Source organism: Juglans regia, chromosome 10, assembly GCF_001411555.2.
Source record: "Juglans regia cultivar Chandler chromosome 10, Walnut 2.0, whole genome shotgun sequence".
Classification (NCBI taxonomy): Eukaryota; Viridiplantae; Streptophyta; class Magnoliopsida; order Fagales; family Juglandaceae; genus Juglans; species Juglans regia.
This window is the reverse complement of record NC_049910.1, coordinates 15,575,765-15,596,043: the sequence shown is the minus strand read 5'-3', so window position 1 is coordinate 15,596,043 and position 20,279 is coordinate 15,575,765. Positions and strand designations below refer to the sequence as shown.

General features: G+C 37.8%; 2 protein-coding genes across 3 annotated transcripts; both read left to right on the top strand.

Annotated features, from left to right (window-relative positions):
• Positions 1-210: 210 nt before the first annotated feature.
• Positions 211-3,896, top strand: LOC109007995 (putative receptor-like protein 8). Its single transcript, XM_035695156.1, has 2 exons — positions 211-886; positions 3,460-3,896. The coding sequence occupies exons 1-2, from the start codon at positions 211-213 to the stop codon at positions 3,894-3,896; spliced, it is 1,113 nt and encodes a 370-aa protein (XP_035551049.1).
• An 11,539-nt stretch (positions 3,897-15,435) lies between these two features.
• LOC109020480 (NEDD8 ultimate buster 1-like) lies at positions 15,436-18,993 on the top strand. 2 transcript variants are annotated; one of them, XM_035694486.1, is made up of 5 exons: positions 15,436-15,902; positions 17,304-17,431; positions 17,567-17,663; positions 18,153-18,188; positions 18,663-18,993. In XM_035694486.1, the coding sequence occupies exons 3-5, from the start codon at positions 17,574-17,576 to the stop codon at positions 18,951-18,953; spliced, it is 417 nt and encodes a 138-aa protein (XP_035550379.1). In that variant the 5' UTR covers positions 15,436-15,902; positions 17,304-17,431; positions 17,567-17,573; the 3' UTR covers positions 18,954-18,993. The 2 variants fall into 2 exon arrangements, with proteins under 2 accessions (XP_035550379.1, XP_035550380.1); XM_035694487.1 differs by having other exon boundaries at positions 17,304-17,438.
• Positions 18,994-20,279: the final 1,286 nt, after the last annotated feature.

Here is a 20,279-nt window from a genome sequence, read left to right as displayed (position 1 = left end):
TCATCTGGGAAAAAATAGGCTAAGTGGTCCCATTACAAGTGCATTCAAGAATAGCTCTGCTCTGGTAACATTAGATCTAGAGATAACCGCCTAACTGGCAACATTCCAGATTGGATCGGAAACCTCTCATCATTGAGCATCCTTCTCTTGAAAGCTAATCACTTACAAGGAAGGATTCCAATTCAAATATGCCTTCTTGGAAACTTAACCATGCTGGATCTTTCAAATAATAGTTTTACTGGTCCAATACCTCATTGCTTGAACAACATTAGTTTTGCGGCAACTGACCAAAAATCCAATCTAGGAAGTACAGTAGCATATGTTTTTAGCATTGGAGGATTGATATACTTGGAGACAAAGACATATCAAATGATTGAAGATTATGATATATTCCTGGATGTGGATGCACAACAAGAAGTAGAGTTCACAACAAAGAGCAGAACCTACCCCTATAAGGGTGATGTCCTCAATTATATGTCTGGAATAGACCTCTCATGCAATTGTTTATCTGGTGAAATTCCACATGAGCTTGGATACTTGAGCAACATCCATGCGTTGAACTTGTCACACAACAATCTAATCGGATCAATCCCCACAACGTTCTCGAACCTAAAAGAAATAGAGAGTTTGGATCTCTCCCACAATAAGTTGAATGGCAGCATCCCCCCTCAACTTATAGAGTTATACTCTCTAGCTGTCTTTAACGTGGCTGACAATAATTTATCGGGCAGAACACCAGAAAGAAAAGCTCAATTTGGAACCTTCGATGAAAGCAGCTATAAGGGGAATCCTTTTCTGTATGGACCTCCACTACCTAATTCCTGGAACAAAACTGGATTGCCATCTAATCATAAGGGAGAAGAAAGTGGTGGTTTCATAGACAGGGGTTTTTTCTGCATAAGTTTCGGTGTGTCTTACACAATAGTGTTGTTGGGAATTGTTACAGTTCTGTATATAAATTCTTATTGGCGTCAGGTGTGGTTTAGCTTCATTGAAGTGTGCATCACCAAGTCTTTTTATTTCTTTAATTGTGAAATCTCATAAGTTGTCCAGTACATTCTAAATTATGTAGCCTTGCATAATGATGTTTGCATATGTCTATATGCTTGCGAGGGGAAAAAATAAAGAAGCCCATACAAGCCTAGTCACCAGGCCTCGCTCACCAAAAATGTGCCACCTGCTGATCAAAAGTTATAATGGAGAAAAGAACATTACTTTGCAGCACCAAAAATTAATGCAAGAACAGACTTTCTGATTATATCCAGCAATAGAGAAAATAAATCTGGTTGATGGACTTTCTGATTATGCCAAAATCTCACGGGGATTCCTTGTCTCGGAAACTAGGAGCAGAGCACAACCATTAAGCCCCTTACCTACCTTAGGCCACCAGGATGGGCATTACAACAAATGATCTCCAATAGTCTTTAGGATGGATAATTAATAAAAGCCAAAAAAAAAAGACAAAAAGAAAAAGGTGGATTCAAAGAGATAGAGCACTATATATAAGTGGCACCATTGGGATCCTTTGTCTCCTTGACAACCAAGAGTGAGCCTGGATTCAGAATGATGTACGTATTATCTTTCAGTGGGTCAGCCTTTCTGCATGCATTACGTGATATATGCATTTCAATTAAACATTTTCTACACATCCTCCATCTAGGAGGGCATCCAAAATTTGTGTTTGAGACTTTTAGTCAGTATATTTTTGTAGTGTATATCCGTCCGAACATTTACTAAAACATTCGATCGCAATAAAATAAATATTTGAAATGATATTATATATGGTTGAATTAGAAATTAGTGTGTTAAGTGACTAAATTTAGCAGAACATTGACTTACCATTCAAACAACTTACTACTCCGTTCGAACGTCAAGGTTAATCGCTGTTTGAGCGTAAAATAAAGAGATCGAATGAAAATTAATTGTAGAAATCTTTTCGAACATAATAAAATAAACTTTTGAATGGATATTATATAGGATCGAACAAGGAATTGGCAGGTTAAGTCACTAAATTTAGCGATACATTGGCTTACCATTTGAACAAATTATTACAATGTTCGAACATCTAGGTTAATCGTTGTTCGAATGTAAAATAAAAGGTTCGAATAGAAATCAATTTATTGCAGAAATATTTGGCAGGAATGGAAAAACATTTGAATGCTTATACATTATGTTCGAACGAAGACATAATTTTTACAATTTTTTATGACAACACAATACCTTAATTATGGAGAAATATTTAATTTATATAAAAAAATTTGCAGTTAAATACATATATATAATAGAAATCAATAATTAATTTAGAAAAGAAAAAGAAGATTCATAAATATTAAGTTAATTTTACAAAATGTAAAATATTGTCCACACAAAAAATAAAAAAATAAAAATAAAAGATACACACTATTACTCGCCCAAATCTCTAACCACATCCTAGACTCTAGCTAGGCGTGTCTCTAGAGCCGAGTACTGATCTTCATCTGAGTCACAGAGATGGTAGCAATCATCATAAAATCATCAAAGCGTTACCTAAGTCAGAAAGTGGCGCTTGGATCCTCAGAAAATCATCTTGAATGTAAAATATTTAGGACGGTGACGTACGTGTCAAAGTTTATCATTCAGTGTGACCTTCAAGGTTTATCATTCAGGTGATGTTTTGTTTCAATATATAGTGACAAACATATGTATGTATTTGATCTGTAATTGATCACCAAGTGGCATGGGGTCTTTAGGGAAAGATCTGCCTTATTATGATGTTTGTGTGTCCTATATTTTAAAATATGAAAGAGGAAAAAAGTGAATATAAAACATTTGAAGCAATAAGCTATGGGTTTTGGAAATATATTTATTTAGATGCAGTTTCATCGCCTGAATGGTAGCCTTCTTCTTGTTTCAGATTTATAGGATATATAACTAATTGTTAGTATTTTTAGTATTGGCTAAACTCCGTTTCAAAACAATGGATATCTTCGTTTGTTTTTTGGGTCACTTCTGCTATGTACAATCGCCGGCTACAGTTGTCGTGCAATCGGCTATCAGCTGGTATTAAAAAAAAAAAAACCAAAAACAGAACAAAACAGAGTGCATTTTCGATTCCCACTTCTCTTTCATTGGTGCTCTGGTAGTCTTCGAGCTCTTCTTTGACAACTCATTTTGGAACTGGTGTGGTCTTTGGCAACTTGAGCATGTTCTTTCTATTGGCATGAGTTGATCAAATAAGTTGAGCCACAATGTTTGTGTCAAATATTGTAGGCTACCAAATATTGTTAGGTATTAGGTAGTGTTAGGAAATTTGTCTATATATATGTAGCAAACTCATTGAGAAAAAACATGAAAATATATCAATCTTCAAACTCTCTTGCATTTCTTAACATGGTATTAGATAAAGCAGATCTTAGACCCTCTATTATCATCTTCTCTTGACCATTTTTTTTTCTTATCTCTCGTCATTCTCTATGGCAGACATCGGTGACAGAGATAAATCCAATGAACCAGAATTTGTTCTCATAGAATTGACTACCCGAATGGCTGAAGCTTTGACCAAAATTCAGACAACGACCCAGACCACTGAAGCTTCCGCTCCTCTGATCAGTACCAACTATGCTCTCTGGTCCCAAGTTGTTGAGATGTACATCTCCGGCAAAGACAAGTTGGGATATATTAACGGGGACGTTGCCAAAAATGATGGGGGAGTGGGTAAAGCTGTAGTGGCTCTTGCAGATCCACATCTCTCTCTCACACCACCTGTCGAGCTTTCCCAGGAAATTTCTTCTCCCTCTAAACCAAGTACCTATGGCAACGTCCTCCTTAGTTCTCATAGAGATGTAGATAGTGGTGCTTGGATACTTGACTCCGGTGCCACTCACCACATGACATTTGATAGTACCAACTTCTCATAGACCTCCCCACCACGAAGAACAAGTATTGCAAATGCCAATGGGGTTACCTCTTCAGTAATCGGGGCTGGCACTGTGACCCTGTCACCTTCTCTCTCATTATCTATTACTTTACTTGTTCATTCTCTTTCCCATAAATTGCTCTCTGTCATTCAAGTTACCACGGATCTGAATTGTGTTGTGCTCTTTTATCCCACTTTTTGTGTCTTCTTCAAGATATTCTCACCGAGGAGATCATTGGGTGTGGTACTAAGAGAGGGGATTATACTACATGGATGATTTCAACATGGGGCGGGCACATCACATGCATTGTCCGAATGGTATAAATGAGCAACATATTTGGTTGTGGCATCGTCGTTTCGGTATATGAACCATTTATTTCCTGATTTGTTTTCACATATACCGATGGTTGACTTTAAATGTGATGACTGCATTTTAGCTAAAAGTCATAGAGCTACTTACAACTTGAACATGACTAAAAGTGATGTTGTATTTGCGTTAATTCATTCTGATGTGTGGGGTCCTTCCCCAGTTTTTACTACATCTAGTATCCGTTGGTTTGTGATATTTGTTGATGATTATACCCGCATGACTTGGCTATACTCACTGAAGCATAAAGAGGAAGTACTAAGTGTGTTTCAATCCTTTCATGTAATGGTTTAGACTCTATTTTTCGCTAAAATTCAGATTCTCAGATTTGATAATGGTGGTGAGTATGTTAACCAACGGTTTCAAGAATATTTCCAACATCATGGACTTATTCACGAAACCTCTTTGCTCACAGACTCCTCAGCAAAATGGTGTTGCTGAGAGGAAGAACTGGCATATTCTTGAAACTGCACGTGCTCTCTTACTTGGAGCTCACATGCCCAACCGGTATTGGGCCAATGCAATTTCCACTACCGTGCATCTCCTCAATCATATGCCTTCCAAAGTCTTAAATTTTAAAAACCCATTACAGGTTCTTTCTACTTATGTGTCCTTACCCACAATATTAATGATTTCTCCCTGGATTTTTGGATGTGTTGCTTTTGTGCATCTTCATAAGAACCAACGAACAAAACTATCTGCTGCCTTTTCTTGGGATACGTCGCACATAAAAAAAGGTACCGGTGTTATGATCCGACTACCAAATGCACCTATGTGACTATGGATGTTACTTTTCTGGAATCTGACACTTTCTTTCCCCTACAGTATCCAATTCTTCTCTTTAGGGGGAGATACAAAACGAAGAGCCGAATTGGTTGAGGTTTGATTGGCCGGTCTTTAATGACACAGGGGCGATGTCCTTAGAAGTTGATATTGATATAACTCCAAGAGTGGCACCTACGCCTTTTGAAGCTGAAAAAGAATTTCCCCAAGCTAAAATAGAATTTCCCCACTCTTCAATACATAAAGACCCATCTCCTGAGAATATTCTTAAGGTAAGCTCTTCTACTACACCTCCAAATACTAATGATATGAATAAATTTGATGGCTATACTTTACCTTTCAGGCATAATCGTGGCAAGCCACCAAGTAGATATTCTCCAAATATTGAGGAATGGAGGACGAAGTATCCACTTGCCAACTATATGTCCACATAGAGGCTATCTGAACCCGTTAAGACATTTGTACACGAACTTTCGCATTGTCATGTTCCCACTGGTGTTCAGGAAGCCTTAACAGACCCAAAGTGGACTCAAGCTATAAAGGAAGAAATGGAGGCACTGTTGAAGAATCAAACATGGACTCTTGTTCTATTACCTACCAGTTAGCAGACATACTCACAAAGGCTGTATCAAGCAAAGATTTTTACAACTCACTTAACAAGTTGCGCGTCAAAGACCTGTATGCATCAACTTGAGGGGGAGTGTTAGCATGAGTTGATCAAAAAAGTTGAGCCACAATATTTGTGTCAAAGATTGTAGGCTACCAAATGTAGGCTATCAAATAATGTTAGGTATTAGGTAGTGTTAGGAAATTCATCTATATATATATGTAGAAATCTCATTGAGAAAAAAACATGAAAATATATCATTCTTCAAACTCTCTTGCATTTCTTAACACTCTCTTCAAGTGGTTGAGTTCGTAAGCAGCCATTGATTTCGAAGGTAGATATTTTTCGTGATTTCTACTCGGTCATCTTCGTGTGGGTAATTTCTAAATAATAATAATGATAATCATAGCAATGAAGCCTTAGGCAGGAAGTATCTTGCCTAGGAAGCAAATAGAATTTTCCACGTCTTTTTCCCATCACCCAGCACGAGCCTACACTGTGATCTCGTAGCTGTCTGTGTTTAACATAGCGTTACAACTGCTTCATTCTCTATAGCCCAGCTATTTGTCGAAGTGTTCTTTTAAGATTCTTCCCACGCACTCCCGTACGCTTTGGAAATCTCCTCTATAGTCCTTCCTCTTTTTTCTGTCCAATCACTCTGTGCTTCTTAAAAAATCAGAGAATATAGACAAAAGAAAGAATTTTTTTAGGGTTCCTCATACTAGGTTTCTCGTGCCTTGGCCTCGCCTGGTGGTCCCATGCCAGCAACGAAGGCCAGGTCTTTCGTGGACCTGGTCATGACTGTTCCGCAACCTATTCCGGAAGTAAATCTTCCAATGAGGTCTCCAAATATGATAGAAGGCCAGGTGTGTTTCATGTTCTCCAAGGAAGAAATGGTGTTATCGGCAGAACCTTTCAGATACTCTCTGGTTTTGAAGTTCCTCAAGCAGAGACATTCTCAAGATGCCATAAGGATGTTTATTCGTGTGAGATGGGGATTAATGGGAAATGCGGTAGTCTCCTCCATGAGCAAAAACCATAACGTTTTCATCCGCCTAACATCGGAAGAAGATTTCAACAAGGCGTTCTCCCGAGAAGCCAGCGAGATAAATGGTGTTTCGTATAGAGTTTTCCATTGGACACCGGGATTTACGAAAGAAGAGGAAACTCCTATTGTTCCGGTTTGGGTGATGCTCCCAGGTCTCCCTCCAAATTTCTATCACAATTCCATCCTCAGAATACTGACGGCACCGCTTGGGAAGTTCATACGATCTGATAACTCCACTCGTTGTACGACGAGAACGGATGGAGCTCGAGTTTGTTTAGAGATGGATGCCTCTAAACAGCATTTGGATTCATTCTGGATTGGCACACCTAGTTCTAGTTTCAAATAGGACGTCGTTTTCGAGACATTGCCGACTTTCTGCTCAAGTTGCAAGTTGCAGGGGCACAACAAAACAACGTGTACAAGAGGGAAAAACATTAGTGATATCCGGAAAACTGAGAAGGAAAAAAAATAAAATGGTTTACTGTGAAGTGATAAGATGTCCAAATGCAGCTGGTGGAGGGAAAATAACAGAGGACCAGGATGTTGCGAAGAATGGCAAAGTGCAGGAGCAAGGAGAGGAAAGGCTGACGGAAAAGGAAGTGCAAAAAGAGACGAGGAAAAGTCAGGTGAGAGAAGTAAGGGACAACGAGATTGTTATTCAGGAGTTTGGCAGCTTGAACTCCCCAGTAAACAAGGAAAACATTTCTGATGGGGAGATGGAAGAGCAGGAGGTTGTTCCAGATAGTATGAAGTAGTGGGATAGTGAGTTGCAAACAGGGGACCGAGAGAAAGGAAATGAAACATGGTTGTAAAATGTAGTGCTAGTCAAAGACGTTCCTATGGATGAATGGGGGCAAGAAACGCATCTCGGCGAAACTGAGGAATATAAATCCGGGTCTGAGCAGGAAGAGGATAGGGTGAATGTGCTAATAGGAAGAGAAAAAGACTACCAATCTGAGGAAGACCAGAGTGGTTCCAGTAATAAAAATGGCAAAAGTGGAATGGGAACTTCAAAGAGCACCAAACGGGTCATCACTCGGCCTCTAAAACTTAATCTATGATAAGCCCCATTTTGTTCTGGAACATCAGAGGTCTGGGCTCTTCAAGGGGAAGGTTGAAGAAGATGATAAAGAAATTTATGGGGCCACAACAACTGTGGAGCATACACTACATGAGACACAGCAATTGTGACACGTAGAATACGTGGGGCCACAACAATTGTGGAGTACGTATTAACGCACTCACAGTTGGTATAGACACATGTGATGTGATGCGGAAATCGGCAGGAACACACGGCTCAAGGGGACCTGTGTTGCACCCATATGGTCACGTTAATGATTAAGCCTATTGAATAAGATTCCAAGTTCAAGTCATGTTTCACGTTATGTTATGTTCAAGTTTACGTTCATGCAATCAAGGTAATCCCATGAGACAAGAATATGTTTCAAGTTCATGTTATGTTATGTTCACATTCACGTTATATTCCAAGTTCACATTTATGTTATGTCATGCTCAGGTTCAAGTGATGTTCAAGTTCATGTTCAAATTATGCATGTTCAAGTCCATGTTATGTTTCAAGTCCATGTTATGTTCCAAATTCACGTTCATGCTATGTTTCAAGTCCATGTTATGTTTCAAGTCACGTTCATGCTAAGTTTCAGTTTCAGTTTAAGTTATGACAGTTATGTTATGTTGTATGTCAAGTTATGCTATGATTACTTATGATTTGATTATGCATTCATGCTTTTACTGCCATGCATGCATCATTAACCTGTGTGGAAGTTTCCTGTTAACTTGCTGAGATTTGTAATCAAATCTCACTGTGGTAGTCCCAACTACCATTCCCCCCGAATGGTAGATCTTATTACAGGATCAGAAGGAGAATCGAGAATCGACCAACTGGAAACAATCGACTAAGTGATGGTGCGACGTAGATGGTAGTACAGTAGTTATCTCAGGTTACTAGTTGTATTTGTGGAGTTCAATCTCCAGTACTCTTTTGATCACAACTATATGGACTATTATTGTGATCTCAGTTGTTTAGTACGTCATTATGTATGAAGTATGTTTTAAGTATTTGGGATATTTCGGTTTGGTGCATAGTATTGCTGAAGAAAAAAATCATCCGCTGCGAATATTGCATAATGCTAGATGCATGTTAGGAATATTGCATCTTATATGTCATGACCGGGGGCATGTAACCTTGTGTTGCATGTCTCGACGCTTCAAATGTTCGTCCGATCCCAAGCGGAATTTGGGGGCGTCACATAGTAAATGGGAAATCAATGGGCCCCCATCAGATGATAAAACCGTCCAATCTTCCCTTCTTCAAATTGCCTTCTTAAATGGCGAGATAAAATCTCCTTCATCACAAAAAAAATAAAAATAAATAAGGGGATAAAGGGTCCCCCTGTCGTAAACCCCGGGATGGTTTGAAAAAATCTTCGTAGGTTCCATTTATCATGATCGAAAACCATGGGGATTGCACACACTCCGCCACCAAGCTACAAAACTTCTGAGAAAAACCAAAACTATCAAGCACTCTTAAAAGGAAAACCCAATTAACCCTATCATACACATTTGACATGTCAATCTTTAGCATCACACTTCTCCCTTGGGTTTTTTCTATTTAAAGAGTGCACCATCTCTTGCGCCAACATGATGTTTTAAAAAGTACTATACCCTGGGATGAAAGCCCCTTGCTCCGGCGAGATCACAAAAGGAAGACTCTTGGTCATTCTCTTAACCTGTATTTTTGAGAAAATCTTGTAAGCAACTAAACAAAGACTAATCGGCCGAAATTTATCAAAGCTTCTCAGATCCTTTACTTTCGGGATAAGTACAATGAAAGAAGAAGCATAGAACCTTGGCAAAGAAGCACCATTAAAAAAATCCCTAGCTGCCTTTACCAGATCTCCCTTAATCAAATCCCAACAATACAAATAGAACTCTAACCCAAAGCCGTTTGGACCAGGGGCACTGTGCTTCGAAATTGAGAAAACAATTTCTTTAACTTCTTCCTCTGTAGGAGCCTGGCAAAGCAATGAATTCTCAGCATCAGTGACCACTTTCTCCACCAAAGGAGATAAATCATCTTGTTCTTTACCGGGGGAGCTCGACAGGAATTCTTGGAAATAATTGGTGGCACCCACATGGACTTCTTCAGGAGAATCCAGGACCGTCTCGTCTTCAAGTTGCATGGGTGAAATAGTAGCTGCATTCTTTCTTTGATTGACTATAGCATGGAAAAATTTAGAGTTATTATCCCCTTCTTGTAACCATTTCTTTTTTGCTTTTTTAGCCAAATGCATCTTCTCCTTCTTCCCCCATACCCCTAGTTCAGCTTTGGTTACAAGATAGTCAATTTCCACCTCATGCATATATGCCGTTTGTAGCTGGTGCTCAAGTAACTCCAATCTCTCCTCATGCGACTTCATATTGTGTTCCACATGACCAAAAATCAATCAGTTCCAAGCTCACAACGCAATCTTGGTCTTCTTTAACTTCGTTGCTAATTTCACCAATCCCGTAGCAGCTTCTGGTTCCTGCCAGACCTCCTTCACACACTCAAAAAATTTTTTATGAGTGCACCACATGCTGTGGAAACAAAATGGGGATGGCCCATAAGTGATCGACGGTCTATCAAGGTGTAAAACCATTGGGCTGTGATCCGAAGTTTTCTGCACTAGATACTTTAACTTTGCAGAGGTAAATAGATTGGAAAAACTCACATTGGTGACTGCCCGATCTAGTCTCGCCCAGCTCCTAGAGCGTCCCTTTTGGCCATTGCACCAGGACATGCTTCTTCCTTGGAACCCCATCTCCACCAAGCCACAAGTATTTAAGCATGTATTAAAATCCTCGATGGACGATAAAGTCCTTGGATTCCCTCCAATCCTCTCCCCATCCTCCCGGATAGCATTAAAATCTCCCACAACTAACCACAATAGGTCGTCAATTCAGGATTCTTCAAGGTCTTTTTATAACTCCTTGTGCTCAACTTGAGTGCATTTTGCATACACAAACATGAGAAGAACTTGTTTGTTATCCAATGTAAACCAGCCTAATAAGAACTGGTCAGACCTATTCACCATCTCAAAGATCACTTCTTCTCTCCAAAACAGCCAAATCTCTTCCCCAATTGCCTCATTACAACAAAAATGCTGAAAATCTAAAAAACTCGCTAGCTTGGAAATTTGGTTTTCCATTGCAAAAGGTTCCAAAATAGCCACCACTACCACATTATTTTTCCTCACCAGACTCTTCAATCTTTTTCGAGACCTTCCCAACCCCCTAATGTTCCATACCATAATTGTTTCAATCATAGATTTAATTTTTGAGTTCGGGTAGCCACCCGCTAGGATTGTCATACACCATTGTTCAAAGTAGCTTTCATTTGTGGCAAAGTAAAATATGATTCATATCTTTTTCCTTGGCTAAAACCGCAAGCCTACCCTCATCCTCTTTATTCGAAACACATTTAGTTAAGACATCGCTTGGACCTTCAATATTCATGTAGGTATGCCTTCACCTGCTCTCCATTTCCAGTAATTCCGTAGCTGTATCCCACAGACCACTATCCACCTCTATCTGGCACATGTTATTCAACAGATCAGCTTAAAGAAGAAGAGTTTCTTCATTCTGTAAAAAAAGAGTACTGCCAAACTCTATCTCCTTCGTACCCAATGGTCCAGCCATACCATTATGGGGCCCTTCTCTACGCCCAACATTTTCATAGACAGTAAGGTCCTGCACAGCCTTACCCATCGCTGCATCCCCATGTGGCATCTCCAAACCTGAATCTTCTTCCTTGTCTCACCTGCAATAGTCTTCCCCACCAATGACGTAGTGATCATCAGCGAGGGGTGGGCACCACCATAGGCACGCCCTAGCAGAAACGATAGAAACCTACCAAAATAGGAAATCCCACGTATTGCGGAGCGCTGTCGTGGAGCCTTTTTTTACTTTCTCTCAAGTCTTTTCCGTTGAGGAATAATCTCACATTGGCTGTGGACAATGTCTTAGGCATGTTTATAAGCAATGAACAATCATCTATTGTTAAACTGATTTTATGAGATGAGTTAGGCCCATAAATTTCTTCATGGTATCAGAGCCTGTCACAGGACGAATGGGGCCCACACTACTTACCCCATGACAAGGACTAGAAAAAATACTGGCCTGCACGTGAGGGAGGGTGTTGAGAAATAATCTCACATTGGCTGTGGATAAGGTTTTAGGCTTGTTTATAAGTAATGAACAATCATCTATTGTAGAACGGGTTTTATGAGATAAGTTAGGCCTATGAATTTCTTCATTTTCTCCCTTTTTATATTACGTTAAATTATAAAATTATTTTTATCGTAAAATAGAATTAATATATTACGTAAAATTACGTCCGTTTGTGAATTTACTTATGTAAAATCTCTTTTTAGCCATTACACTTTTATAAAAAGTTATATAGCGTCCATTTGTAATTAATTTACAACCATAGGATGCCAACATAGTTCAAATGCATAGCATTTGTGGAATATATTGAAGAAAAATGAAATTTACAGTCGTGGAGTGTACAAGCATAGCACAGTTTTTTTGAAAAAAATGAATACATACGAAATTCACATGAAAAAATTAAATTTTTAATAGAAAATGATAGGGATCTCACTTTTTAATTGAAAATTAATTTTTTCACATCATTTTTTAAACACTTTTAAATATTTTAAAAAGTAAATTCACAATATTATTAAATAACACTTTCTTAATTACTAAGTAAAAAAAACTAGAAAAAAAATTTTGGAGTGGGATCCTCCAGCGGGATCCCTAGGATTACCCTTTTTTAATAGTGGAGTTCACTATTTTTCAAAACGATTGTGTGGTATTTGTGTACTCCATGACTATATGTAGTATTACTCTTTGGTGAAAGATAAATATTTTTTGGTACGTTGTTTTAGAGTGTTCCTGTTTTATTTGAGTTCACATGTTTTATTTGATTTTGGAAAAAGAGAGAAAAAATTGAATACAAATATTATAAAGTTAAAAAAGTTGTTTGAATATATTTTTTAATATTTTTTTATTTTAAAATTTGAAAAAGTTGTATTTTTTTTTTCTTTTGGGAATTTGAGAAAGTTTTAATGATTAAATAATGATTAGATGAAAATTAGGTTAGAGATTTGAAATTAAAAAATAAATTTTGTTTAAATGATAACGTTTGCGAAGAAAATTATAAAATATTTTGAGATCATCATCTCATCTCATCTCATCTAAGTGCCAAAACATAGGCTAAAAATTAATGATTCAAATGCTTGATCTTTTTGTCCATATCTATCACCATTATCACTGAGTCAAGGCCGTCTTCTAAAATAATGGAACCACAATTACTACCTGGTACTATAAGGACATGATGTCATTACTAAGGATCGACAACTTCTAGCGGAACCCAATAAGCACGAATATGTCATCACCGTGGAAGACTTTTCTAGATAGTAATCGGTGGAAATATGCGTATATGGAAAAAGGAAGAGACAAAAATGCAAAACAAATTATACATATAAAAATTATATGGAAATGGACTCCATTTGTCGTTAATTTGAAGCCATCTATCATTAATTTAAAGCCTATGATGCCAGCTTAGTGTATATATATGTGTTTATGTAAGTATGTAACTTAATAATAACATATTAATTAATAACTTAATATTCATATTCATATTCATATTTAAGGGTACTAAGTTTATATCAAGGAGGCATAAATAATAATATTAAAATTTCATGTTATATTAATTTACAGTTCTGTATATAAATCCTTATTGGCGTCAGGTGTGGTTTAGCTTCATTGAAGTGTGCATCACCAAGTCTTTTTATTTCTTTAATTGTGAAATCTCATAAGTTGTCCAGTACATTCTAAATTATGTAGCCTTGCATAATGATGTTTGCATATGTCTATATGCTTGTGAGGGGAAAAAATAAAGAAGCCCATACAGGCCTAGTCACCAGGCCTCGCTCACCAATATTAGAGACAAGGGGACATTGGGGTCAGGGGAGTCAAGGGGGACAGGGCGCCAAGGGGGTCAGAAAGGTCATGGGGGACAGGGCACCAAGGGGGTCAGAAGGGTCATGGGGGACCAGGGCGCATGGGATGTCAGGGAGGGGGGCGCACGCGAGAAAAGTGATTCAGATAAATAGAGGGAGAGGTTCTCCTTCTTCTTCTTCGACCTCTCCACCAACCAGAGAACAAAGAGAGCTCCAGCGAATGCCTTTCTCCAGTAAATTTACATTCCGCATCACCATTGTACTAAGAGATATGAGAGACTGTAAACAAGAATATTATAATAGATTTCTCCTCCCCAAACGCCCGTGGACGTAGGCATTATGCCGAACCACGTAAATCCATGTGTTCATCTCTTTTATTTCTCTACACTTATGTTTTCCATTCATCGCCATGGACATACGCACCGCCGCCGTATAGGCCCACCGAAACACTGCCGAGGGCATCAAACAACACCGAACGAGGCCCAAGTTGCCCGAGTGGGCCGGGAATGATTCTTTCTCCCATTTCGGCTTGTTGAGCAATTTTTACCGCATCAACAATGCTTGTTCTTGATTTCCAAATATGAGATTTATAACTTTCGATAAACCTTTATCTATCGATCATTTATCTATTTTCTACTCAAATGTATGGACTTTTTATGTGTATTTCTATTGCAATTTAAGCATCTATAAATATATAGGCTGTTATTATTTGCTATTCGCTAGAGTTAAAAAAGTTTTGACAAATGAAGAAACGATAAGCATGACTCGTTTACATACCCAAAGACATTGGAAAGGAAGTTTGGCAAAGTTTTCCTAGAAAGTGACTCATTTGTGGTGACTATGGCCATCATGAATTCCCATTCGACACAAGCCTGACTAATTCAATTAATTGCAAGTATATTATGCACCTTCTCCAAACCTCAATGCATTGGAAAGTACAAAAAAAAAAATTGACTACAAAATTAAAACTAGATATATATATATATATTATATTAGAGGAAAATTTTATTTATTATCTATTTTACTATCGTCCTTTCAACATCTTATGACATGACATCAAATGATTGACCCATAAGTTGGATATAACAAATACTCTCAAATAATTTAATACCATATAGTGCTATAGTCACAAAAAAATATTCCAAGAACTTGTTTGAGGAGTGAGATGAGATGAAAATTTTGTAAATAGTTGTAAGATAATTTGTGAATAGTAACGAGATAATTTGAGTTGAATATTTTTTAGGTTTTGGAAAAGGAGAGAGAAAAAGTTGAAAAAAAATTATAAAATTAAAATATTGTAAGAATATAGTTTTATAATATTATTTTCGTTTGGAATTTGAAAAAGTTGGAATAGTTTTTTATTTTTTATTTAAAATTTTGAAAAGTTGTAATTATTAGTTTTGAAAAGTTGTAATGATTAGTTTTAAAATTTTGTATTAGAGTTGTATTTGAGAATAAGATGAGATGAGATAAAATGAAATTAGATGAAAATTTTATATCTAATATGTGTCCCAAACTTGCCATTAAAGTAAATATATAAAGTGATATGTTTTTATGTGATACGTTAAATTTAACACATAAAACTACATTTCTCTTAAAAAATTTATCAATTTTTTCATTACTTTATTTTTGAAAAAAGAAAATTAAAAGTTAAAACAAAGCATATTCTCGTTAGCTTTGAGGAAACAAATGCTGACGACACAGACGACCTCTAAGCAAAGTCATTAGTTTGTAGTTTCCAACCCAATCGAAAACCCGACTCTTTCTTACTCCCCAAGCAAATCACCTCGCCTCTTTGGTTTCCTCGACCTGTAAAGCAAATTCATTAGTTTAAAGTCCATCGGAGCGCAACCTATGATTTGTATCTTTTTTCTCAATGGCGAAGCTGAAGATAGGAGGGACATGGGGTGGTGTGATAGAGGTGGTGCTGGAGGATTGGACCATGTCGATGTTGAGGATAGAGGTGGCAAAGCGGTCAAACTGCAGCCCCGAGTCGATCAATTTGATTTGCGCAGGAAAGGTCTTGAGAGATGGCGATGGCACTGAGAGAAGCTGGTCCAACTGGGCGTCAAGAACAACGCTAGGATTCTCGCCAGTCGGGGCAGCATCGAGGAGGGAAAGTCCTTGGAGGAGAAGTTGATGGCCGAGGAGGAACGCTCTCGGAGACTCAGCAGAGTCAAGTGAGTTTTAGATTCATTTTTTGTTGTTTTTACTTGCGAAGAAATAAAAGCAGGTTGGCTTTTGATTATTCCTTTTACTGATTTTGATGAGAGGTTCGTTGTTCCTCATAAGCAATGTATATTGTTGAGTCTTTGTGCTTGTTTAAGTTTGTGTCTTTTGATTGTGGGTTTGTTAATTGATTTTGGAAGGATATTTTTGATGTCCTTTCTCTGCAATGCAGTTGCATAACTCACCTTCTCTCTCCCTTTCTCTGTAATGCAGTTCGTTGGTATGATGGATCTCTGGGATTTTTGATAAGTAATTTGTTTGTTGTTAAAAATATAATTGCAAATGCAATTTGATAAGAAAGTTGAGTTATAGTGCATAGCTTCAATATGCTTTTTTTCTGATTGTAATTTTTGAGTTTTTTTTTTTTTTTTTGGGGGGGGGGGGCGTATTTTCATCATATTCTAATTTGGTTCCACGGAATCTGTCTAATAGAAATTCAGAGTAGAATATTCCATTTAATGTTATTTTGGTTCAAACTGTAAGAAACATACCATTATCAGGTCTAATTCTTATTGTGCTCAGCTGAGTAAAGATTTTCATTTATACTATTTTATTTCTCGTACAATGAAGTCTTTTTTCAGCCCTACTTTGGTGCAATCAAATATACAAAGTTTGTGGTTGCATCTCATGCCATCATTCATTTAAGATGGAATGCTCCTATTGTATACGATTTCCCAAGCATTACCCAAGATAGGTTGTTGTCCAACTCGATAGAAATCTGTGATGTAATCATCACAAGAGTACTATTGTCTCGAGTCTGTGTCGAATTAACCCTAATGCAATAGTATCTTCCACACGAATCCAGTAATTGTGAAAGCAATAATTGGAAATACTTCTCTAGGATTTGATATATGCCCTCCAATATAGTGGCTTTAGAAATCAGAGGAGCTGGTTAAATGGTTATTCTAGTGCCCAATTTATATGTCTCTCTGGCATGCCAAACATGGCCCCAGCTGTCTTTATCATTTTCCATGAATGAAGTTTTCTATCCCAGTGAAGGGGTGAGGGAGTGGTTGTTTGTCTGTTGTCTGCATACCCAACTTGGTGAAGGCATGCATGAAAAGCCCAAAAAGAGCACCAAGCAAGCAGCCATTGGAATGACTATGTTCTGTTGTTTGTTAGGAGTTATTATTACATTGTATACTATTCATTTAATAGACCTGCATTATATTCCACATGATAAAATGATAATGACATTTTGTCTTTTCAATATTCTTGGTAGGCATGCATAATTTTGTTGTTGCTTTGGGTTATGTTGATTGCCTTGTGAAAGGATTACTATTTTGCTTTCATTTTAATGCTTTGCCTGTGAGTCTGTTCTTTCTAACTTGATGGAATGTCTGTCACAACAGGGCAGCTGCCACAACATTGGCCAAAAGATATGTAGATGGTTCACTACCAGTTGAAGACTTTAACATAGAGGTTGAAGATCAAAGTGGACAGATTGTACAGTAGGGATCTGAAACTGATCAGCAGTATGGTAAATAGTTAAGTTTTGCACAGAATATTTTGAAAGTGCTGTTAGATGTGAGCATGGAATTCTTTTATTGAAGGATTTAAGGATCTATGATCCCTTTCTCAATGCTGAAGATTTGAACGAACTTTCATGTTACAGGTTTGTAATGATGGGACTGATGCTTCAGGCAAATGGAAAGCAACTAATTAGGAGTGAGAACTACAAAGATGGATTAGAAGTGCTCACCATGGGAGAGGTCAGTGGTAGTCCAGTTTTTGCAAGTGGTTAATACATTTAAATTAGTTACGTAATTGATTTTTTGATATTGTATGGTTTTCTTGGAATAATTAATTCAGCCCCATATGTTTTCATGATTGTAATTTTGGGATTTTCAAGTTAGGCCATAGTTACCTCCCCCCCAAAAGGAAAGGAAAGAAGTTCTTAGAAGAAATATGAGTAAGACTCAAAAGTTTGAACCAATGCTATTGTCCTAATCAATTGTTTTTTTATTCAGTAATCATAGATTTTTCTCTCATACGATTCTAATCGATAACCCTGCTTTCTCTTTGGTTACGAAGCCCCTCTCTGTCTATTGCTCTGTCTTTTTTTATAATCTTGCATCGATGAATAGATTTTTATCTTATATTAGCCACTTTTTTTCTTAACATGAGAAGTTGCTTGCTGTAGTGTACAGTAAAATATTTTCCTGTGATTAATCCCGATTTGGTTAATCGCTTTCTTCCAGGAGGCTTTATCTCTTTGCAATCCAAAGGTCATCGAGGTGAGTGAGCATTCTTTCATCTGCGTATATAAGGCCTCCTGCGATAGTATTAAATTATTGATGACCATTCACTTTGAGAGCCATGTCATGTTTCAAGGTCATCTATTTTCATTTGATTGAAATAGCTGAAATTTGCTTTGAGTTGCTTCCTATTAAGGGACACCATTTGGCTGAGTTGCTTGTGGAACGTGCCTTTCAAAATTGCTAGTGACCATTAGAGATTTTGCTTCTAGAATTTGATTGAACATGACCTAAGTTACCAATGCTTCTGGGAGTTTAAAATAAAAATAAAAATAAAGCCACCTAAGTAATCCATGACATGGTGAATTTTGGATTTGGTAAAGGTAACTTTGGCGATTTCACCCTGTTGACATTCAAACATTTAGTTTCTTTTTACTTATAAAAATAAACATTTAGTTCCTTTTTGGTTTTAGACTATCCTCTGCTTTTTAGTGTTATCTTGTTTGCTTTCAGTTGATTGACAATGTCCCAATACTGCAAATGGACATGGTCTGGTGTTATTTCATGCTCCGAGATATCAGATGGCTCTCGGTGGCAGGAGCACTCCTGGAAAAGGCTAGGGAAGGAATGAACATGCTCATGGGAAAGACTACTCATGTGTTAGACTCCTCCAAGCAGGTCGCCATCCAGAGCTTGCAATGTCAGTTTTCAAATGTATACTTTCCACTCATGGCTTTCTCCAGCTTAGACAAAAAACATAAAAAATTCTCCCCATTTTTATTTGGCATAACCACAGACTCCTGATCATCATCCTGCCAAGTAAACGGGCCCAACTATTAGATCATATTACTATCACAGTCTATAGACTCTCTTTTGCCGTTAACATGAAAGCAAATACGGATTAGAATTTATCAAAAACAAAATTTAATCCCAAGGGCATCTGGTAACAAAATTTAGTCCTATAGAAAGGAATTCCTATAACTAGTAAAAAGCCAGGCAGCTAATAGTTGCATAGAGGAAGCACCCCAACACCTTCACAATTAGGTTAAGTACTTAAAACTGTAACTCTTGCTTGCTGCTTAAACCCCCTACCCTTGCACAAAGGGTACGAAGCCACCTGCTTTCCTGTCTACGAAAAATGCTGATAGCAAGGAAATTGATACAGCCATACAGGTGAACTGATAGCAGCAATACATACCAATTAAATCCATCATGTAGATAGGTCAACTGATGTCGTCAACTTTTTAATGACAAATGAAATTACTAGAAATACGGTATCCCGATCACAAAAATTGTCATTAGATTAAGTTTAGCAAGGCTACTAGGACAGAAAAAACATAATGGACACCACCTGCTCATCAAAAGTTATAGTAAAATGCTGAATGCAGTCGCCTCACGTAAACGGCGCACAAACGGCTGCTGATGTGGAGAAAAAATAAAACGCATCGTTTCGTTTAAAAACTAAAATCACGCCGCACTTCCCCCTCTGTCGGCATCCTCTGGATTGTTTGAACCCAACGTCCAAGCTCCTTGTTTTGGGTCCCTGTTTTTTGGGTTGGTGCTGTCGGCACTTACAGTTCCTGGTGTGATAAATTTTGGCAGCCTCTGTTCACGTTTCGGCATCTTGAAATTTCTGGGCTGGGCATCTCGGCACCCCTCTGTCGGCATCCTCTGGGTTGTTTGAACCCAACGTCCAAGCTCTTTGTTTCCGGTCCCTGTTTTCTGGGTTGGTGCTGTCGGCACTTTCTGTTCCTGGTGTGATAAATTTTGGCAGCCTCTGTTCACGTTTCGGCATCTCGGCATCTCAGATTCTCATATAGCCGCTACTTGCTTAAGCAAATCTTTTTTATTGGTCTGGTATTTTCGACACTTTTATGTGGTAATTTTTTGGCAACATTATTTGTCTTCGGCATCCTTTGCTTTGTGTTCTCTAATTTCACTCCATTTCAAGATTAAGCCAATCAAATCTATGGATGGGGGAGTTTATTGTTGTTGTTGATGGGGTTGGGAATTAATCGTTGGTGGAAAAGAAAGGAGTTGAAATAGTTCAAGAGACGTAGCCCACCGGATCGTGAAGGATTTGGGTGCTTGTGTTTGCTTCTTGATCTATAAATACAAGTGCGGGGAAAT

Coding starts and splice junctions, on each gene's coding strand:
- LOC109007995 (XM_035695156.1), top strand. CDS start 211: ATGCTGGATCTTTCAAATAATAGTTTTACTGGTCCAATACCTCATTGC. Junction 887..3,459: donor TGGTGGTTTCATAGACAGGG/GTTTTTTCTGCA, acceptor TCTCTATGGCAG/ACATCGGTGACAGAGATAAA.
- LOC109020480 (XM_035694486.1), top strand. CDS start 17,574: ATGATGGGACTGATGCTTCAGGCAAATGGAAAGCAACTAATTAGGAGT. Junction 17,664..18,152: donor AAGTGCTCACCATGGGAGAG/GTCAGTGGTAGT, acceptor GCTTTCTTCCAG/GAGGCTTTATCTCTTTGCAA. Junction 18,189..18,662: donor GCAATCCAAAGGTCATCGAG/GTGAGTGAGCAT, acceptor GTTTGCTTTCAG/TTGATTGACAATGTCCCAAT.